This window comes from Oncorhynchus keta, chromosome 29 (genome assembly GCF_023373465.1).
Source record: "Oncorhynchus keta strain PuntledgeMale-10-30-2019 chromosome 29, Oket_V2, whole genome shotgun sequence".
NCBI classification, from domain to species: Eukaryota; Metazoa; Chordata; class Actinopteri; order Salmoniformes; family Salmonidae; genus Oncorhynchus; species Oncorhynchus keta.
Genome location: NC_068449.1, coordinates 10,104,314 through 10,122,140, shown reverse-complemented (window position 1 = coordinate 10,122,140; position 17,827 = coordinate 10,104,314). Strand labels below are relative to the sequence as shown.

Here is a 17,827-nt window from a genome sequence, read left to right as displayed (position 1 = left end):
TGTGGACATATTAAAAATATCTTAAAACACTATTTTTTTTGCTTTTATTCATTCAGTTTTGTTTATTCTTTTGTTTTTTTTATCCTCATGTTTGTCCAGTAAATAATTTTTGTTTTAATAGTTTTTTAAATTAGTTTTGTTCTGTGAAGCACATTGCGCTGCATTCCATGTCTTAAATGTGCAATCAGACAAGCAAAATTCCGGTACAGGGACAAGGTGGAGTCGCAATTCAACGGCTCAGACACGAGATGTATGTGGCAGGGTCTACAGGAAGTCACGGACTGCAAAAACAGCCACGTCACGGACACGTGATTTAAACTTGTTAACCCTCGCCAGGCTGCTGGCCAAGACGGCATCCCCAGCTGATTCCTCAGAGCATGCGCAGACCAGCTGGCTGGTGTATTTACGGATATATTTAATCGCTCCCTTTCCCAGTCTGTTGTCCCCACATGCTTACCCAAGATGCAAAGATAACTGAACTAAATCACTACCGCCCCGTAACACTTACTTCTGTCAACATGAAGTGCTTTGAGAGGCTTGTCAAGGATCATATCACCGGTCACTAGACCCACTTCAGTTTGCATACCACCCCAACAGGTCCACAGATGACTCAATCGCCATCACACTGCACACTGCCCTATCCCATCTGGACAAAAAGTATACCTCTGTAAGAATGCTGATCATTGACTACAGCTCAGCATTCAACACCTTAGTACCCTCCAAGCTCATCATCAAGCTGGAGGCCCTTGGGTCTCAACCCCGACGTGTGCAACTGGGTCCTGTACTTTCTGACGGTCTGCCCCCAGGTGATGAAGGTAGGGAACAACATCTCCACTTCGCTGACCCTCAACATTGGGGCTTCACGAAGGTGTGTGCTCAGCCCTCTGCTGTACTCCCTGTTCACCCACGACTGCGTGGCCATGCACCACTCCAACTCAATCATCAAGTTTGCAGACGACACAACAGTAGTGGGCTTGATCACCACCAACAACGAGACAGTCTACAAGGAGGAGGTGAGGGCACTCATGGTGTCAGGAAAACATCCTCACTTAACGTCAACAAAGCAAAGGAGATGATCGTGTACTTCAGGAAACAGCCGAGGGAGCACCCCCCTATCCACATCGAAGGGACAGCAGTGGCGAAGGTAGAAGGTTCCTGGGCGTACACATCACAGACAAACTGAAGTGGTCCACCCACACAGACAATGTGGTGAAGAAGGTGCAACAGAGCCAGAGCCTCTTCAACCTCAGGAGGCTGAAGAAATTTGGCTTGTCTCCCAAAACCATGACAAACTTTTACAGATGCACAACCGAGAGCATACTGTAATGGCTTTATCACAGTCTGGTATGGCAACTGCACCGCCCTCAACTGTCTGGCTCGCCAGTGGGTGATGCGGTCTGCACAACGCATCACCGGGGGCAGACTACCTGCCCTCCATGACACCTACAGCACCTGATGTCACAGGAAGACCAAAAAGATCATCAAGGACAACAACCACGCAAGCCACTGCCTGTTCACACTGCTATCATCCAGAAGGGAAGGTCAGTACAGGTGCATCAAAGCTGGGACCGAGAGATTGAGAAACAACTTCCATCTCAAGACTGCTAAACAGCAATCACTAACTTTGAGAGGCTGCTTCCTACATTGAGACCCAATCATTGGCAACTTTTAATAAATGGATAACTAGTCACTTTATACAATGCTAAATAACACCACTTTAATAATGTTTACATATCCTACATTACTCACATCACATCTATATACTGTATTTTATACCGTCTACTGCAACTTGCCTATGCCGCTCGGCCATCGCTCATCCATATACTTATATGTACATATTCTCATTCACCCCTTTAGATTTGTGTGTATTAGGTAGTTGTTGGGGAATTGTTAGATTACTTGTTATATATTACTGCACTGTCGGAACTAGAAGCACAAGCATTTCGCTACACTCGCATTAACATCTGCTAACCATGTGTATGTGACCAATAAAATTTGATTTAAATAAAGCTTGATTTGATTTGTATTATTTTAAAGGTCAAATATACCACATTTCAATCAGCAATAATGTTATGAATTCATGGCTCATGAAATTATACCTAGGCTAAATATAAGCCTTCCACAACTATAAGACCCACTAATAGTTACATTTTATTCAAATGTTTTTTCTGCTTTTTTTCAATCATTGATCTGGTTTTTAAGTCAGTCTATGAAAATGCCCTTTTTGCTACAAATCTAACTAGAACCATCCATAATGCACATTCCCTAATAATGACTAACTTCTTGTAGCAGGCATTATAGAAAATTAAATCTCTCAAGCACAAGACCATGTGCTAGTGAGTAGCCAGCTAATCTTTTTATATTTGAAGTTTTAGCTAACTTGGAACTGTTTGCTAGCTAACAAGGAAGAACAGTTGAATTGTTATGAACACACCCTTCTGTCTGTCTCCAACTGTTTGAACAGCATGCTAGCCTGTCCACTTTGTTCAAATGTTGAAATCAAGTGGCCCATCTTATTTCTCAGAATGGGAACGAGTTGCCAATTCCTTATATAATTGTTTTATGCTTATTGCACATTTATAAAAGACTAGACAGATAGTATAAGTCTTTAGCTAAAATGCTGCTAGCACTATGTAGTACCGCAATGCCGCGTACGACAAACTGAGTATTAATTTTCGAGAATCATTGATTTTCCTGTTTTAATATTGTCTACTCTGTGCACACTTTGAGGAGTTGAGACATAAAAAGGGTATCGTTAACTTCTTTAACTTCTCTATTACAGTGAGACATTATTTTAATGTGTTTGTGTCCATATGACCGATTTTTCTGTTGGACAAACCTCAAATGCAAATGGTGTGTTGAAACTGCTCGTCACAGAGGAAGAAGTGATATCTCAACTTTGGTGTGTGTGTGTGTGTGTGTGTGTGTGTGTGTGTGTGTGTGTGTGTGTGTGTGTGTGTGTGTGTGTGTGCGTGTGCGTGCGTGTGTGTGTGTGAATGGGCAGGAGGAGTGAAGGAGACGAGAAAAAAGCCATGAGAACTAATGGACATAAATGCTCATAAAATAAAACGGGATTATTGTGATACAGGCATTTTGAAATATCACTTTAAATCACAAACTATATCACCCAGCCCTAACCTGAATTACAGAGATGTATCAACCGATAATATGTCAAACGTAAGCAGTATGAGAGCATGTAAAACAGCCCTGCCTTGTACCAGTGTCACTAACATAGGCAATCAATAAGTCATGTGAGCAGCAGCAGCAGGTGTGGTGATTGTGTTACTGGGAGGGAAAGATCATTAGAGGAAAAGGAGCCACCTGTTGCACTACACCTTAGGTCACTCCCCAGTGCATTGCTTTCACTGAATGAGCCTAATATACACAACAACAAAAGCCTGTATGGTGTATAGCAAGCTAACAGCAGAGTAGTTAGTTAACTATAACCAGGGAGGGCTCTAAGAGTTAGCTATCTTTAACCTGTTACAGTCTAAGCCCTGTCTGTGGGAGGGGGGGGTTCTACTAAGCTATATGGAATTGTTTTAAAGTCATACCAAGACCCCTGTGTGTGTGTATATGTAGATATATATACAATCTATTTAATAAATGTTGATTTGGCCTTACTGCTATTAGCCCATACAAACGCATTCAATAACAGATTCACTACATGGAACAACAGGTTAAAAAAAATCTAAACGAAGTTTGTTTTGAACTGTATGGCTTGTATCTGAGAGATATCAGGAATGTATTAATTTTGTACATGTTAAATACATTTTTGACACTAAACAGTCTCCATAATATGTATACTTCCATAAAAAATGTTCAGCTGGTACTAGGGGACCTTCAGACGAGTCTTTTGAGGGCTGTGGGCGTCCTATAGAAAAATAACTGATATGTCCGCGAAAGTCTCACCTTTCCACAGAGGAATTAGTGTGTAGCCCAAACTGTTTGGACGCTATAGACAGAAGTTGGCAGATCGGCTGTACCGACTTCAGATGAGTCCCAAGATGCTTGTGGGGGTCGTAGAGCAAATCGTGTTTGTGAGAGTCTCACCCTTCCATAAAGGGGTTATAATACCTTGTAGGCCAAACAGTTTGAACGCTACAGACAATTTTGTGAGAATACTGCTTTTCGGGATGTCTCGTTGTCTGACAAACACCGCTCTATCTCTGTCACCTTCCATCCATCTCCAGTTTAACTGACAGATTTGTAAGGAACGTTTTTTTTCTTCTTTTTTCTGCTAATTAGATATCCGTTGGGGGCTCGGACATCGACTCTCAGTATTATATATATATATATATATATATATAGTTTATTTTAATTTTACCAGAAACCGTTATGAGCTGGTTAACAGCAAAACAGGCCCTGGACCAGTCACTAAGGGATACAGGGGCTCATTGAGTGTATTTCACTGAGTTCATTAAAGCCACAGCTCTGCCCAGCATAATTCTCTGTCAGAGCTGTATCCTGGCTATGTCTTGTTAGCGGGGAGTTTTGTACCCATTTTTGTTTGGGCTGGCAGCTAGGTGCTGTGGCTCAAAAAGCTCAAGCTTATTTTCACGTACATGCTGTTTGTGCCAGTGGGGACACACACACACACTCATAAAATGTACTGGGCAGGAGGGTGTGTTTAGGCCTGTCATGGTGTGTGTAGGGTGTTGTAAATAATGTTCTGTTCCCACAGTAACAGTACAGAGCCGTATCTAAACTCATAGCACTAGCCAGACACACACACACACAGCTCATATCCTGTTTCCCTCCCACCAAATTATTTATCAGCCTGCCATGTCCCTCCCATTGTTTCTCTCACAAGCAGCTTGTTCCTTTCAATGTTTTGCCATTGCCTCAGACTGTATAGTAGCCTACTGGGAGAATATCAGAGACTTAATTGATGAACTTGACAACAAACACTCAAACGTTGATTTTTGTTACTATGTTAATGCATTGCTAATGACCAGGTTGAAGTAGAACATTTTCAGTAGGCCCTTATGAGACATGATTAAATGGACTGGCTATTCAAATACATGACAATTGGTGCAAGACTTCTCATGAGAATGTTTAGATGTTAATGTTAGTATAACAGAAATGCTTTTGATGTTGCAGACCTTTCTGGCTCCTATGAACCAAGTGTTCCCTGCTGAGGAAGACGTCAACAAACATATGGAGGACAACTGTAAGTTCATACTAACAACTTACACGGAACCCAAACCGGCTGCACGCGTGCGCCATTGTGTTCCATCGTGCATACATTTATTTTGTCCCCCCTAACCAAACGTGATCACGACAGGCCGGTGAAAATATCAAAACAAACTCTGAACCAATTACATTAATTTGGGGACAGGTCGAAAAGCATTGAACCTGTATGGTAATTTAGCTAGCTAGCTTTCACTTGCTAGCTAATTTGTCCTATTTAGCTAGTTTGCTGTTGCTAGCTCATTTGTCCTGGGATATAAACTTTGAGTTGTTATTTTACCTGAAATGCACAAGGTCCTCTACGCCGCCAATTAATCCACACATAACGGTCAACCAAATCGTTTCTAGTCATCTCTCCTCCTCCTAGGCTTTTTCTTCTCTTGACTTTATATTGCGATTGGCACGTTTCATAAATTAGGTGCATTATCACCACTGACCCCGTTAATTTTTCAGTCACCCACATGGGTATAACCAATGAGGAGATGGCACGTGGGTACCTTCTTCTATAAACAATGAGAAGATTGGAGAGGCAGGACTTGCAACGCAATCTGTGTCACAAATAGAAGTGACTTCTATTTTAGCCCTTGGCAACGCAGACGCTCGTTGGCGCACGTGAGCAGTGTGGGTGCAACAATTGAATAATATATATTTCAAAATGTATTTTGTACTCAGCCTGTTAGCCTAGTGGTTAAGGCCATTGGGTTGGTAACTCAAAGGTTGCTGGTTCAAATCCCTGAGCCGACTAGGTGAAAAATCGGCCAATGTGCCCTTGATCAAGGGCACATTGCTTCTGTAATTATTCCTGTAAGTTGCTTTGGATAAGAGCATCAGCTAAATTACTAAAATGTAAACAACTTTCCTTTATCCTCAAGTTGATATGGACTTAAGGTTTGTGTATGTAACTTTTTAAAGGATGCTTCCTCACGATCGACTTTTGTTTTTCTTTCAGGTTCTCTTATGTACCTGAATGAAGGCACGCTCTTAAACAACGTCCGAGTTCGGTATAGTAAAGACAAGATCTATGTAAGACATTCCAAATCAATGGTACATTAATCCTAGGCCTTGAAGATGAACCTCTCTCTTCCTGTAAGAGACATCTGGTGGTCATAGGCCTAGTTTCTCATCAAGTTGTGAAAATGTCGGTGGTTCTCAACTAGAGGAACTAGGACCCCTGGGATACTTGGCCTATCCACAAGGGGTACTTGAGAAGACTCATGAGACCATAGATTGGTAAAGTTCATGTGGGTGTACTGCAGGAAAAGCAACATGTACTTGGTGGTACAGTAACTAAAAAAGGTGAAGAACCACTGCTCTATCTAATGTGATGATTTATTTTGTAACAACACAGACATACGTCGCCAACATCTTGATTGCTGTGAACCCTTACTATGACATCCCCAAACTGTACGTTCCAGAGACCATCAAGTCTTATCGTGGCCGGTCCCTGGGCACTCTACCACCTCACGTCTACGCAATCGGTGAGCGCACATATCTATTATTACAACAATAGCTGCTATACTGCCTGGTTTCTGGACATAAATATAGTCTGTTTAAAGCAATGGCTATATTTGAGTTACATTTCAATTAAGGCTAGGTGTTGTCAAAGCATCATATCCGTTACATGATTGATGATTTTTCAGCGGACAAGGCCTACCGGGACATGAGAGTCCTGAAGATGAGCCAGTCTATCGTAGTGTCTGGAGAATCTGGGGCTGGGAAGACAGAAAATACCAAGTTTGTCCTCAGGTTTGGGCTAAAGGACCACTATGATTGTGTTAGTTATTACAGAAAACCATACTAATCTTAAAGGTAGACTCAACAAGATTACATTGCATGCACAAAGTAAACACTGGGGCAATTTTCACAACAACCTAGAACGCTTAAGCTCGAGGCTAAACTTCGCCAATGTTTTGGTCCTGTATAAGGCTGTGACGGTCATGAAACTTTGTCAGCCGGTAACTGTCATGCAAATGACTGCCGGGCTCACGGTAATTGACTAATTAACATAAACATGTTAAGCATCTCCAGGCCTCCACTCATACAAGCAGCAGATGGGTGCCTTTGGAACATCTACATTTAAAAATAGACTAATAAATCCATTTAACACACACTTTCACAATATATCCAATCTCTAGTTCATTTAGCAGACAAGATATGCTTATAAATCCTGTGTCATTTATTTTATATTATGATTTTGTAGTAAGAAGAATATAACTTACTTTCTGACTTTATTGTCCCCATGGGGAAATTTTGTTGCAGTGTCATGTACACATTTAAAGTGGCGTTTAAATACAAAACAAGATTGACAATACAACTTTCGTAATAGTTACGCACCAATAAAAAATAATAATAGTAAGAAATAAGAAATACAACTTTTTCTTTTTTTTAAGAAGAAAAGACTAGCCTGCTGGCCTTACAGGGTCAATGGGAAAAAGGAACCGGGAGCTATTTAGGAGGGATATCACACCTGGCACAAATTATTGTATAGGCTATAGACCAAATGAACTGAAGACATCTTAAATATGTTTTTCTACATTGCGTAATATGCGGTAGTCTATTAGGCTATGTATTGTATAAAGGCACAATCATTATTTTAATTCAGGCTTTTCTTTCGGGCTTCGGCTATAGGCGTGTGCATAAGCTCTAATATGGGTCTGGGTGTTCTACATGCGGCAACTTAAACTTGAATTAATAATCACCTTTGAGAAAGCTGTCCATTTTGTTGTTTGGAATTGAAATAAGATCCACAACAAGCATTTCTTCCACTGTTCTAATTCTCAGAGTAAAACACTCAACGGACATTATGAAAGCTTAACCAAGTTGAATTCTTCCCAGAGGGTCAGTACAGCTGCATTCAGACAAGCACTGATATTTAACCGTTCCTCATAAGCTGAGTCCCCTCCTACCCGTCTGTACAAACATTGTTCTTTACTGCTAGGCAGGACACTAGTATACTTTTTATTTTTCCCATAAGGTGACCTGACCTGCACTCAACACATTCCAAGCTTAGTTCCACACACTATATACTTTTCTCCTATAACCGTTAACTTCTGGTGTAGACCCTCTAAACCTCAGCACTCCCATCAGTGACATGAATAAGTATATTTCATATTCTCCGAACCCAACACCACTCAGTTTCAACCTGTTGCACTTTTTTCTTCAAGTTGATCGATCACAGGTCAAACAATATAGCAGTGAATTTCAAAAGATTAATACTGTTTTGATAATTGTTTGATGTGATTTTCAATTATATTTGCATTGATGTCAGAGTGATTTAGAGACAATGGAGCACCTGGTGGTTGTTAGCGAGTTGGGTAATACCAACGTATCAGAGCCATTCAGCGCACATAGGAGTAGATTACCGGGACTCAACGGTCAGGTGAAATTTGACTGCAGTCATGAATCGTGACATCCGTTTTGGGGGTAATATGGTCACCGTAACATCCCTAGTCCTGTAGCTACCACTTTGAATCTGCATGAAGAGCACATACACATAATACATTGTGTTATTGTGTGAGTGAAGCGTTACAGTTCTTTGCCATGTCAACTAGTTGATTCTACCTTTAACCAAACTTAGCATGTTGTGTATAATGACATTGGTTGTCAATGAGTAAGCCATGTTTTCTGTAGTATACCTCATGTCCAAACATTAACTTCATATGCTGTAGCATTGTTGTTAGTCTTCATCTGACATTCATCCCATAGATATTTAACAACGTCATATGGCACCGGGCAAGATATTGATGAGAGAATTGTTGAAGGTAGGATTTAACATATAACTTTCTAATCATACTTTCTCTTCTAAAGTTGAAGAGATCCCAAATACTTATTTTGTGCTTGTGAATTACAGCAAACCCCCTGCTAGAGGCGTTTGGAAACGCCAAGACAGTCCGAAATAACAACAGCAGTCGTTTTGGAAAATTTGTGGAAATCCACTTCAATGAAAAGGTTAACCATCATTTTCTGTGGAAAAACATTTTTTTTCGTCATAAGGAATTTCAGTATTTTGGTCAAATTCAATGTACGTAATGCATTGCAGTGTGTTGGCCAATTTAATTGTTGCTTCATCTGCCCACATTTTGTGTGTGTGTGTGTGTGTGTGTGTGTGTGTGTGTGTGTGTGTGTGTGTGTGTGTGTGTGTGTGTGTGTAACAGAACAATGTGGTAGGTGGCTTCGTGTCCCACTACCTGCTGGAAAAGTCAAGGATCTGCATGCAGAGTAAAGAGGAGAGGAACTACCACATCTTCTACAGGCTGTGTGCCGGTGCCTCTGAAGACATCAGACAGAAGCTGCACCTTGACTCCCCTGACAGCTTCAGGGTCAGACACACACACACACCGCACACACACAGAGAGAGAGAGAGAGAGAGAGATAGAGAGAGAGAGAGAGAGAGAACACGACCGGTGTATCACTGAAGAGTGTAACCAGAGAGTGAAGTCTTTGCATACCAAGTTGAGAGAATGGATGGATGAGTCCTTTTGAAAGAGTGCTGCAAATAGACCTGTTCCACATGCCTCACTGAGTTCTTTGAGAGAGGGAGGTCATCTGTTCCTCTCCCTGCCTAATGGTTGCCTGTTCCTCTCCCTGCCTAATGAAGCAACACAGATCCTGCTGCCAAATTCTTCCACCGTGAAGCAAATTGTGTCAATGGAAAAACTCCATTGAATCGTCAGTCGTGTCATTGGTGGACATTTTCCAGTGTTTTTTTTCTTTTTTAGTTGTACATTTTCCACTAAAAAGTATGAGTTGGCACACATCCAGAGACAATTATTTAGTGTAGAGGTGCTGACTAATGGCAAATTAACTGTATGCTATAAAAATAACTAGTTGCACACTATATTACAAGCTCCCAGTAATTTATTGGGTATACCACCAAAGTTTTGGCATCACTGTGTCTTAATTTTTCCTCTTGACCATAATCTTATTGACAAATAGTGTAAAAGTAGTCCTAGACAACAGAGGCTTTCCGACATGTTCTCAACTGACCCAAATACAGGCCTATGTCTGGTTAGTAGTGTTACGCTATTCTCTACATGACCACGAGATGTCATGTGTGCTATATCCAACAAACTAAAGTCTGTTACTTGTTTGAAAGTGGAGAGAGCCTGCACCTACTTAGTATTTGTTAGGCATTTCTCTGTTCCAGCTGAGCCCCCAGTGTAACTAAGCGCATGTTTGTGAATATGGGATTTGTGATGTAATAGAACGGTGATTGGTGTTCTAGAACTAACACACTAAAGGTGTTAGGGGATTACCTAAATTCTTTGGTTAATTTCACCTGCGCTCTAAACAACGCTATAACAATGCTTCAACAGCTATAGTTGTTGTTTTGGGTATCTTTCACAGTACGATGATATCAAGTCTCCACGGAGACAGTCACATCAACAGAGGCAATTAATTCCAAAGCTATTTAAACCAAGCCAACCGTGAAGCCACTTTTACATAATAGATAGTTCATTGAACATGACAAAAAGCAATGCCACTCTTTTTGAATTTATTGTTACTCTACAAAATTAATTAATTACTAAATTAAAAAATTAATTTATTAGCATCAATACTGGAGTTGAGAGAGCAGAGATACTGGCTGAGGATAGGTATACACGACCAGACCTGCTATGAAAAAGCACTATTATCCCTAATGCTACCTCATTCACTTGGCACATAAGCCACTTTTACTCTCTTGTTCCAAGTCGTCGTCAGTCTCATTCAAGTCATATGTTCTGCCGACGTCTATATCTCTCAATTTTATAAACATATCCCACATAGTTTGGCTTATATGGTTTGTCTACACTTACGTTATTTGTTGAATGCTAATTGTTTTTGTGTGTTCTCCTTTGTCTTCGTAGTATTTGAATCGAGGATGCACAAGATACTTTGCCAGCAAGGACACAGACAAACAGATCATGCAGAATCGCAAGAGTCCTGAGGTACTGTACCTTTCAGCCTATTCTGTTTTACCTCTCTGACCAGTCAGGACCTTCACAGCTGGTAGTGCTTGATTTATTCCAAATCATCTTGGCCACAAATGGCTTTGAATTGAATGTGAATATGAACTTTAAGGACTGAGTAGTCATTTATTTAGTCGTATAAATATATAGACTTTTTGGGCCAGGTTTTCATGCAAAACTGTATCAAGGTTTGTCTTCAGAAATAAACATCTTGCCTTGCAAACGTTATTGTACTGTATGCTCACTGAACATTGATATGAGAGAAAGCTCTTAAGTAAATTATTGCGCGAATGGAAATTGGGCAAAAAAAATCCAAATCAAATGAGAATTTGTTGTTTCGGAATTAGTTGAGGTCTGTGTTTTTTGATTAAATTATGTCAGATGTGAAAATAATTTTAATTTTGCCCATGCAGGAAATGTGATTAATTGTGTTGTTAACTCTCATAAGAATAACGCACCATTTTTGTCCCTTGGGTGTGTTACCAATACATTCATTTCACTGTGTAAAGTAGGAACATGTATCATGGTTTGCTTATTAAACATGTATTGTGCACAAAAAAGGAAAAGAAATAGAAACATTGGCACAGGTGAAAGTCTGGCCAATCTCTTGTAGGCTATGTGTGAATGTTATATGTTATATTCCTATGTAGACCTGTTTGATTTGGTCTATGTTTTTACCATTTTGACAATTAACCAAGTGTACCTTTTCACAGCTTCTACTCATTGTGTTGAGAGAGCAATGATCTCATGACACTTGGCGTGTTACTAATCAAGGTTGTTGTGCGTCTCTTTGCCCTGCCTCGGGTCAATGTAATGCAGGATGATAAGGTGATGATGCTTTCTGTAGGGGACGCTCCGTGTATTATTCACGATGTAAACCCTGAGGAGAGACTCAGCTTCACATGCATGGGATTGTAGTGCAAGCAGGATCTTATGCAGAGCATGTTTCTTTATCAATGTGCATGGATGGAGTTTTGCCATTTTTTCTTTGTTGTCTAGTTTCTATCTAGCTCAGAATGTCACAGTGTGGTGTATTCTCAGTCTAAATAGATATTGTTACAGATACATACTTATGACTGGTCAGTGGAAATGTTTTAATATTTAAGCCAATTTCCTGCGATTCTACACATTTCTCCATGGAGCTGAGAGAAATTGTTTCAGTTTTATAGCTAATGTCCTGCCATTCTAAGCATTGTGCCATGGCTAATGATGTGTTCTTTGCTCAAACATTATAACAAAATCAATACTATATATACATTTATTTTTTACATATTCAATTCTCCCCGACTGTCTCGCTTTTATTTTGGTGATTGCTAGTTCTGAAAGATTATATTATTTAAAAATATATATATATTTATAGTTCCATTGTCTTTTCTACATAGTTTATCTGGTTTTAGTCTTAGTTTACACTGAAAGTGTTTTTCTATCCCAAATATATATTTTTGGTGACTATTTGGGATTTCAATTGCAGAAAAATCCCTGCTGTAGTAATATTGAACAGCGTAACACTGTGACATTCGCTTTGGTGTGCCTCTGTTTCTGCTTCCTCCAGCCCTCCTTCAAACCAGAAATCACAAATCCACTGTACTTTTCTATACCTCTGCTTATATCTGTCAGTGGTAGTTTTCTCATTTCTGATACTGGGATAGTGAGAGCGAGCATTTCATATGTCCGTGTGAAACAGGTAACGCAGAGATGCGGTCTTAAGGGCAGATATTCAGAAGGCGGCCGAAAGTTCTGGTGCAAAGGTGTCCATATTTATTCACAGTGTTCAATAGTGCTAGCGGGGATGAATATTTACAAAACAGGTAGACAATAGACTTACTTCTCAAAAGAAAATAACAAACTCCATGCGGCAGGTAGCCTAGTGGTTAGAGCGTTGGACCGTCCGAAAGGTTGCAAGATCGAATCCCCGAGCTGACAAGGTAAAAATCTGTCGTTCTGCCCCAGAACAAGGCAGTTAACCCACTGTTTCTAGTCAGTCATTGTAAATAAGAATTTGTTCTTAACTGACTTACTTAGTTAAATAAAGGTTAAAAAAATATATTATAATAATATGCACTAAGCTTAAAACAGGCTTACCCTGTAGCTTCCATTGCTCTTTCAAGTTGTGGGTGTACCTGGCTCAAGGAGCCTAACCACTTGAATTCTAAAACATAACTTAATTACTCTCCAAAACAAGCCTACGGTACACTTCCTGGAACATACCAATATGTAGGGCAATAGAACACTAACACCTGGCTAATACAAATGTACCTGGCTTCCTCGTAATTACCTCTTTACAAACATTCTGTCTAAAACAAACGTGACCACTTCCATGTACACACACGCCCAACCCAAATGACACAGACGGGACACACGGCACTCCGACACAACGTGGGAAGTATGAACAAAGGAAAACATTAACAGAATGAACTAAACAGAGTTTCTAGCTCGTGGGTGTTAACGATGATTCTCTGCACAGAAACAGCGTTTCACTCTTGAGTAGGCTATAGACCGGTAAATTACCGCATTGATGTGTGCAACAGATTATATGAAACTACTTTTTCCATACAAGCATTTTCCTTCCGAACTGGGCATAAACTACACTGAGGGACAAAACATTAGGAACACTTGTAAGTTTCCATGACAGACTGAACAGTGAAGGCTATGAACCAAGTGAAGGCTATGATCCCTTTTTGATGTCACCTGTTAAATCAACTTCAAATCAGTGTAGATGAAAGGGAGGCGACGGGTTAAAGGATTTTTAAGCCTTCAGACAATCTTGACATGGATTGTGTATGTGTGCCATTCAGAGGTTGAATGGGCAAGACAAAACATTTAAGTGCCTTTAAACGGCGGGTTATGGTAGTAGGTGACAAAACGCACCGGTTTTAAGTGTGTCAATAACTGCAACGCTGCTGGGTTTTTCACGCTGAACCATTTCTCGTATTAAGAATGTTCCACCACCCAAAGGACATCCAGCTAACTTGAAACAAAGCATTGGAGTTTTTGTCACCTTGTAGAGTCCATCCCTGGTGAATTGAAGCTGTTCTGAGAGCAAAAGGGGATGTAAACTCAATATTAGCACGGTGTTCCTAATGTTTTGTACATTCAGTGTATATTTAAGTGATAATGCCAGAGAAACCGGTGTTTGGAGGATATATTGGCATAAGTGTTGTTATGCCTGAGACGTTCTTATCACTTGCTTGCTAGCTAGCCCACTACAGCTAACTTACAGCCAAGTCAAAAAGTGCAGCCAGAATAAAACTAGCTGCATTTGCATTTGTTTAAGCTGTTTTCTAGTGATGTTTTTTGGATACATCCCTAACAATGAGCTAATGAGGCTCGATTTCACCTGGCATAGATATTGTGCTTTACTCGTCAGGACATTGTTGTTCAGAGGAGCTAGCCAACAACACAGCTAACACAATCACTTCAAACTGAAGCTGGAAAGACTGCGAACTAGCTGCACTTCGTTTCACCTTTTTTCAATTGACATTTCTTTGTATAGATCCATAAAAATTATGCCAGATGATTAATGATTTCGACCGGCTGAGAAACGCTGCCTGCCTGTCTGTCTGTGTGTGTCTCGTCCAGACTCCCCCCAACACGTTCATTACTATGAGACAGCTGGAGATCGAATTTGAATATTGAAACAATGTTGCAAATGCCGGAGAGACAGACAGCAAGGTTTATACAAATCTCTGGTGTTGAAAACTAAATGTTAGTCTAAAAGAAATGTGAGAATGTCTAGATGCTTTTTATAGTGGAGATGTTTATACAGTGCCTGGCTGTGCTTATTGCATGATCAGATGGAACAGAGTAAATAGGCATTTTTAACGTCATAGATTTAGCCGGTGGTAACTTGTGGAATAGACACCGGCTGGAATGCGGTTTTAACCAATCAGCATTCAAGATTAGATCCACCCATTCTTTAAACTGTAGCTTACTGCTAACAAAGGACTGTATACTGCTAACAAAGGACTGTATACTGCTAACAAAGGACTGTAACTGTAGCTTACTGCTAACAAAGGACTGTAACTGTAGCTTACTGCTAACAAAGAACTGTAAACTAGCTTAATGCTAACAAAGGACTGTCAACACTAGCTTACTGCTAACAAATAACTGTAAACTGTAGCTTACTGCAAACAAAGAACTGTATACTTGCTTACTGCTAACAAAGGACTGTAAACTGTAGCTTAATGCTAACAAAGGAGCTACATAATAATATAGTCATGTGCAGAATTATGCTTCTAGAAAGAAAAGGCAAAATGCATAAGAGAAATAGAAGGAGCTATTTTAATGTAATGACAGATTACACAATGTGCCGTTCGTGAAGAGTGGGCATAAATCCTCTTCGTCCCAGGAAGTGAAGCCTACTGAATCACTGCAGACTTGTTCATACAGTAGGATAGTTTGCTGTGTGTGTGATGGCTCTCACACGACTAATGACAGCCTACAAGGGACCAGGAGTTTTCCCATAGTCAGGCCACATGATGCTGGAAAGACTCCTGACCTAAACTAGTACAGGGCCTGTATTCACAAATAGTGCTGATCTAGGATCAGGTCCCTAGCACACCTACTCTGAGACTCTTTGTGAATACGGGCCCAGGTGCAGTATCCTGACTCTCCAGTCTCACCTTCTTCCAGCATGTGAAGCTGGGTGCCCTGAAGGACCTTCTGCTGGACGACCAGGGAGACTTCAACAGGATGTGCGGGGCCATGAAGAAGATTGGCCTGGACGACACGGAGAAGCTGGACCTGTTCAGGGTGGTGGCCGGGGTGCTGCACCTGGGCAACGTCGACTTTGAGGAGACTGGGAGCACATCGGGTAAATCAAGTTACCTACACAACCCCTCTCTTAAGGAGTTTTCACACATAGCTCAGAGGTATAGTTTGATTCAGTTTGGTTATTTATTACATAAAGGTATGTGAGCATGACCCTGGTGGTGAGGCTGACTCTCAGGTCTTCCTGGTCCAAACCCAGCAGGTCAGCACAGTAGGCTAGTGTCGGACTGGACTGGTTCATCAGGATGCAGCCGGTTGGTTTCACATTGCCAAATGTCAAATAAACTAAAACACCTAAACAAAACCACGTGTCCATGCTAGTAATTTGTTTATTGGCCAAAAATGCATCTATGAAAAAATGTAATCCATCTATGACTGTCAAGAAGAATCACTTGTGTGTCCCGAACATCGTATTACTTTCGCTTTGGTCTTCCAACAACATGCGATGTGAATAGGTTATATTCAGCAGCCTATATCCCTGCTCATAAATGTGCTGCTATACTCAGAATGTTTCAGCCATATCGAGATATGATGCTGTGTGTATTTCATCAAATGCTCACAGTCAAACAACCAATAATAGTGCATATGTTTTTTTCCCTTGTGTTTTTTACGAAACTCATTTTCACCTGCAACGAACCCCGGTACGAGTTGAATCAAACTGAGACCACCCTTTTGAGCAAACCATGGTGCGTTGTTTACTGCGCTCCCGAGCGTGGATAGTGTGTTCACACCAGCCCAAACAAACTGAAATAAGGGGGGAATTTGGTAAACCGCTCCAAACCAGTTTGGTGTGAAAGCCCCATTAGTGTAGCTCTCTCGTCTCCTCCAGTCTCGTCTCGTCTCCTCCAGTCTCGTCTCGTCTCCTCCAGTCTCGTCTCGTCTCCTCCAGTCTCGTCTCGTCTCCTCCAGTCTCGTCTCGTCTCCTCCAGTCTCGTCTCGTCTCCTCCAGTCTCGTCTCCTCTAGTCTCGTCTCCTTCCTCTAGTCTCGTCTCCTTCCTCTAGTCTCGTCTCCTTCCTCTAGTCTCCTCTCCTTCCTCTAGTCTCGTCTCCTCTCGTCTCGTCTATTAGAATGTCCCCGCAGATACACATACAGGCGCAGAGTTCTCCCACGCCACCTTGCGCGACCTCTCCTCTACACTACTCTCTTCTCGTCTCTTCTCCTCTACACTACTCTCGTCTCCTCTCCTCTTCCCTCCTTTCCTCTCTAGTCTCTCCTCTCCTCTAGTCTCTCCTCTAGTCTCTCCTCTCCTCTAGTCTCGTCTCCTCTAGTCTCGTCTCCTCTTGTCTCTACTACTCTAGTCTCCTCTCTTCTCGTGTACACTACTCTAGTCTCCTCTCATCTCTCCTCTGGTCTCTTCTCTCCTCTCCTCTCGTCTAATCTAGTCTATTCTACTCTCTTCTACTCTAATCATGACGTAACGTACAGCACGCATAATGCAACTAATTCTGTGTCATACAGCCTCTCTCCACCAGGTGTAGCGCTTCTCTCGCAGATTAACAACAAAACAAGACAGGGACAGGGTAAGGCGGGGTTACCTAGTCAATTGTACAACTGAATGCATTCATTTTTTGCATCATCACTGCAAGCCATCATGACTCTTAAAAGCCGCGACAGCCGCTGTTTACTTCTGAAGATAACTTTAGCGCCGCCCAAAAACCCGATTCAAATTCGACACAAACCTTCAAATAGATATGTAATGACACATTATATAAACTCTTTATAGTGTTATAAATTAGGCATTTTAGAGGTGATAAGTTGGACAGATCGGCTGAAAAAAGCCTTTTCCCCACACGGCTAATCTCCCCTTTTCATTATCACGCAGTAGGTTTTGCTACCCAACCCGCCATTTTTAAAAACCCGACCGAGCTCATTGCCTTCTTCAATCATGCAGAGATGGGCAGCATGAAGGTCTCCT

General features: G+C 41.1%; 1 protein-coding gene across 6 annotated transcripts in view; it reads left to right on the top strand.

Moving 5' to 3' along the window:
• The window catches only part of LOC118362302 (unconventional myosin-VI), a 107,099-nt gene that overhangs the window by 26,194 nt on the left and 63,078 nt on the right, over positions 1-17,827 (top strand). For 4 of the 6 annotated variants that reach the window (XM_052485885.1, XM_052485884.1, XM_052485883.1 and 1 more), the window contains 9 exons: positions 5,104-5,173; positions 6,143-6,216; positions 6,542-6,671; positions 6,834-6,939; positions 8,899-8,954; positions 9,044-9,141; positions 9,348-9,512; positions 11,040-11,120; positions 15,774-15,954. In XM_052485885.1, the coding sequence (XP_052341845.1) occupies positions 5,119-5,173; positions 6,143-6,216; positions 6,542-6,671; positions 6,834-6,939; positions 8,899-8,954; positions 9,044-9,141; positions 9,348-9,512; positions 11,040-11,120; positions 15,774-15,954 (946 nt within the window). In that variant the 5' untranslated portion in view covers positions 5,104-5,118. Of the gene's footprint in view, positions 1-5,103; positions 5,174-6,142; positions 6,217-6,541; positions 6,672-6,833; positions 6,940-8,898; positions 8,955-9,043; positions 9,142-9,347; positions 9,513-11,039; positions 11,121-15,773; positions 15,955-16,050; positions 16,248-17,827 lie in introns of those variants that run through there. The other 2 variants (XM_035742526.1, XM_035742527.2) reach the window with 2 other exon arrangements.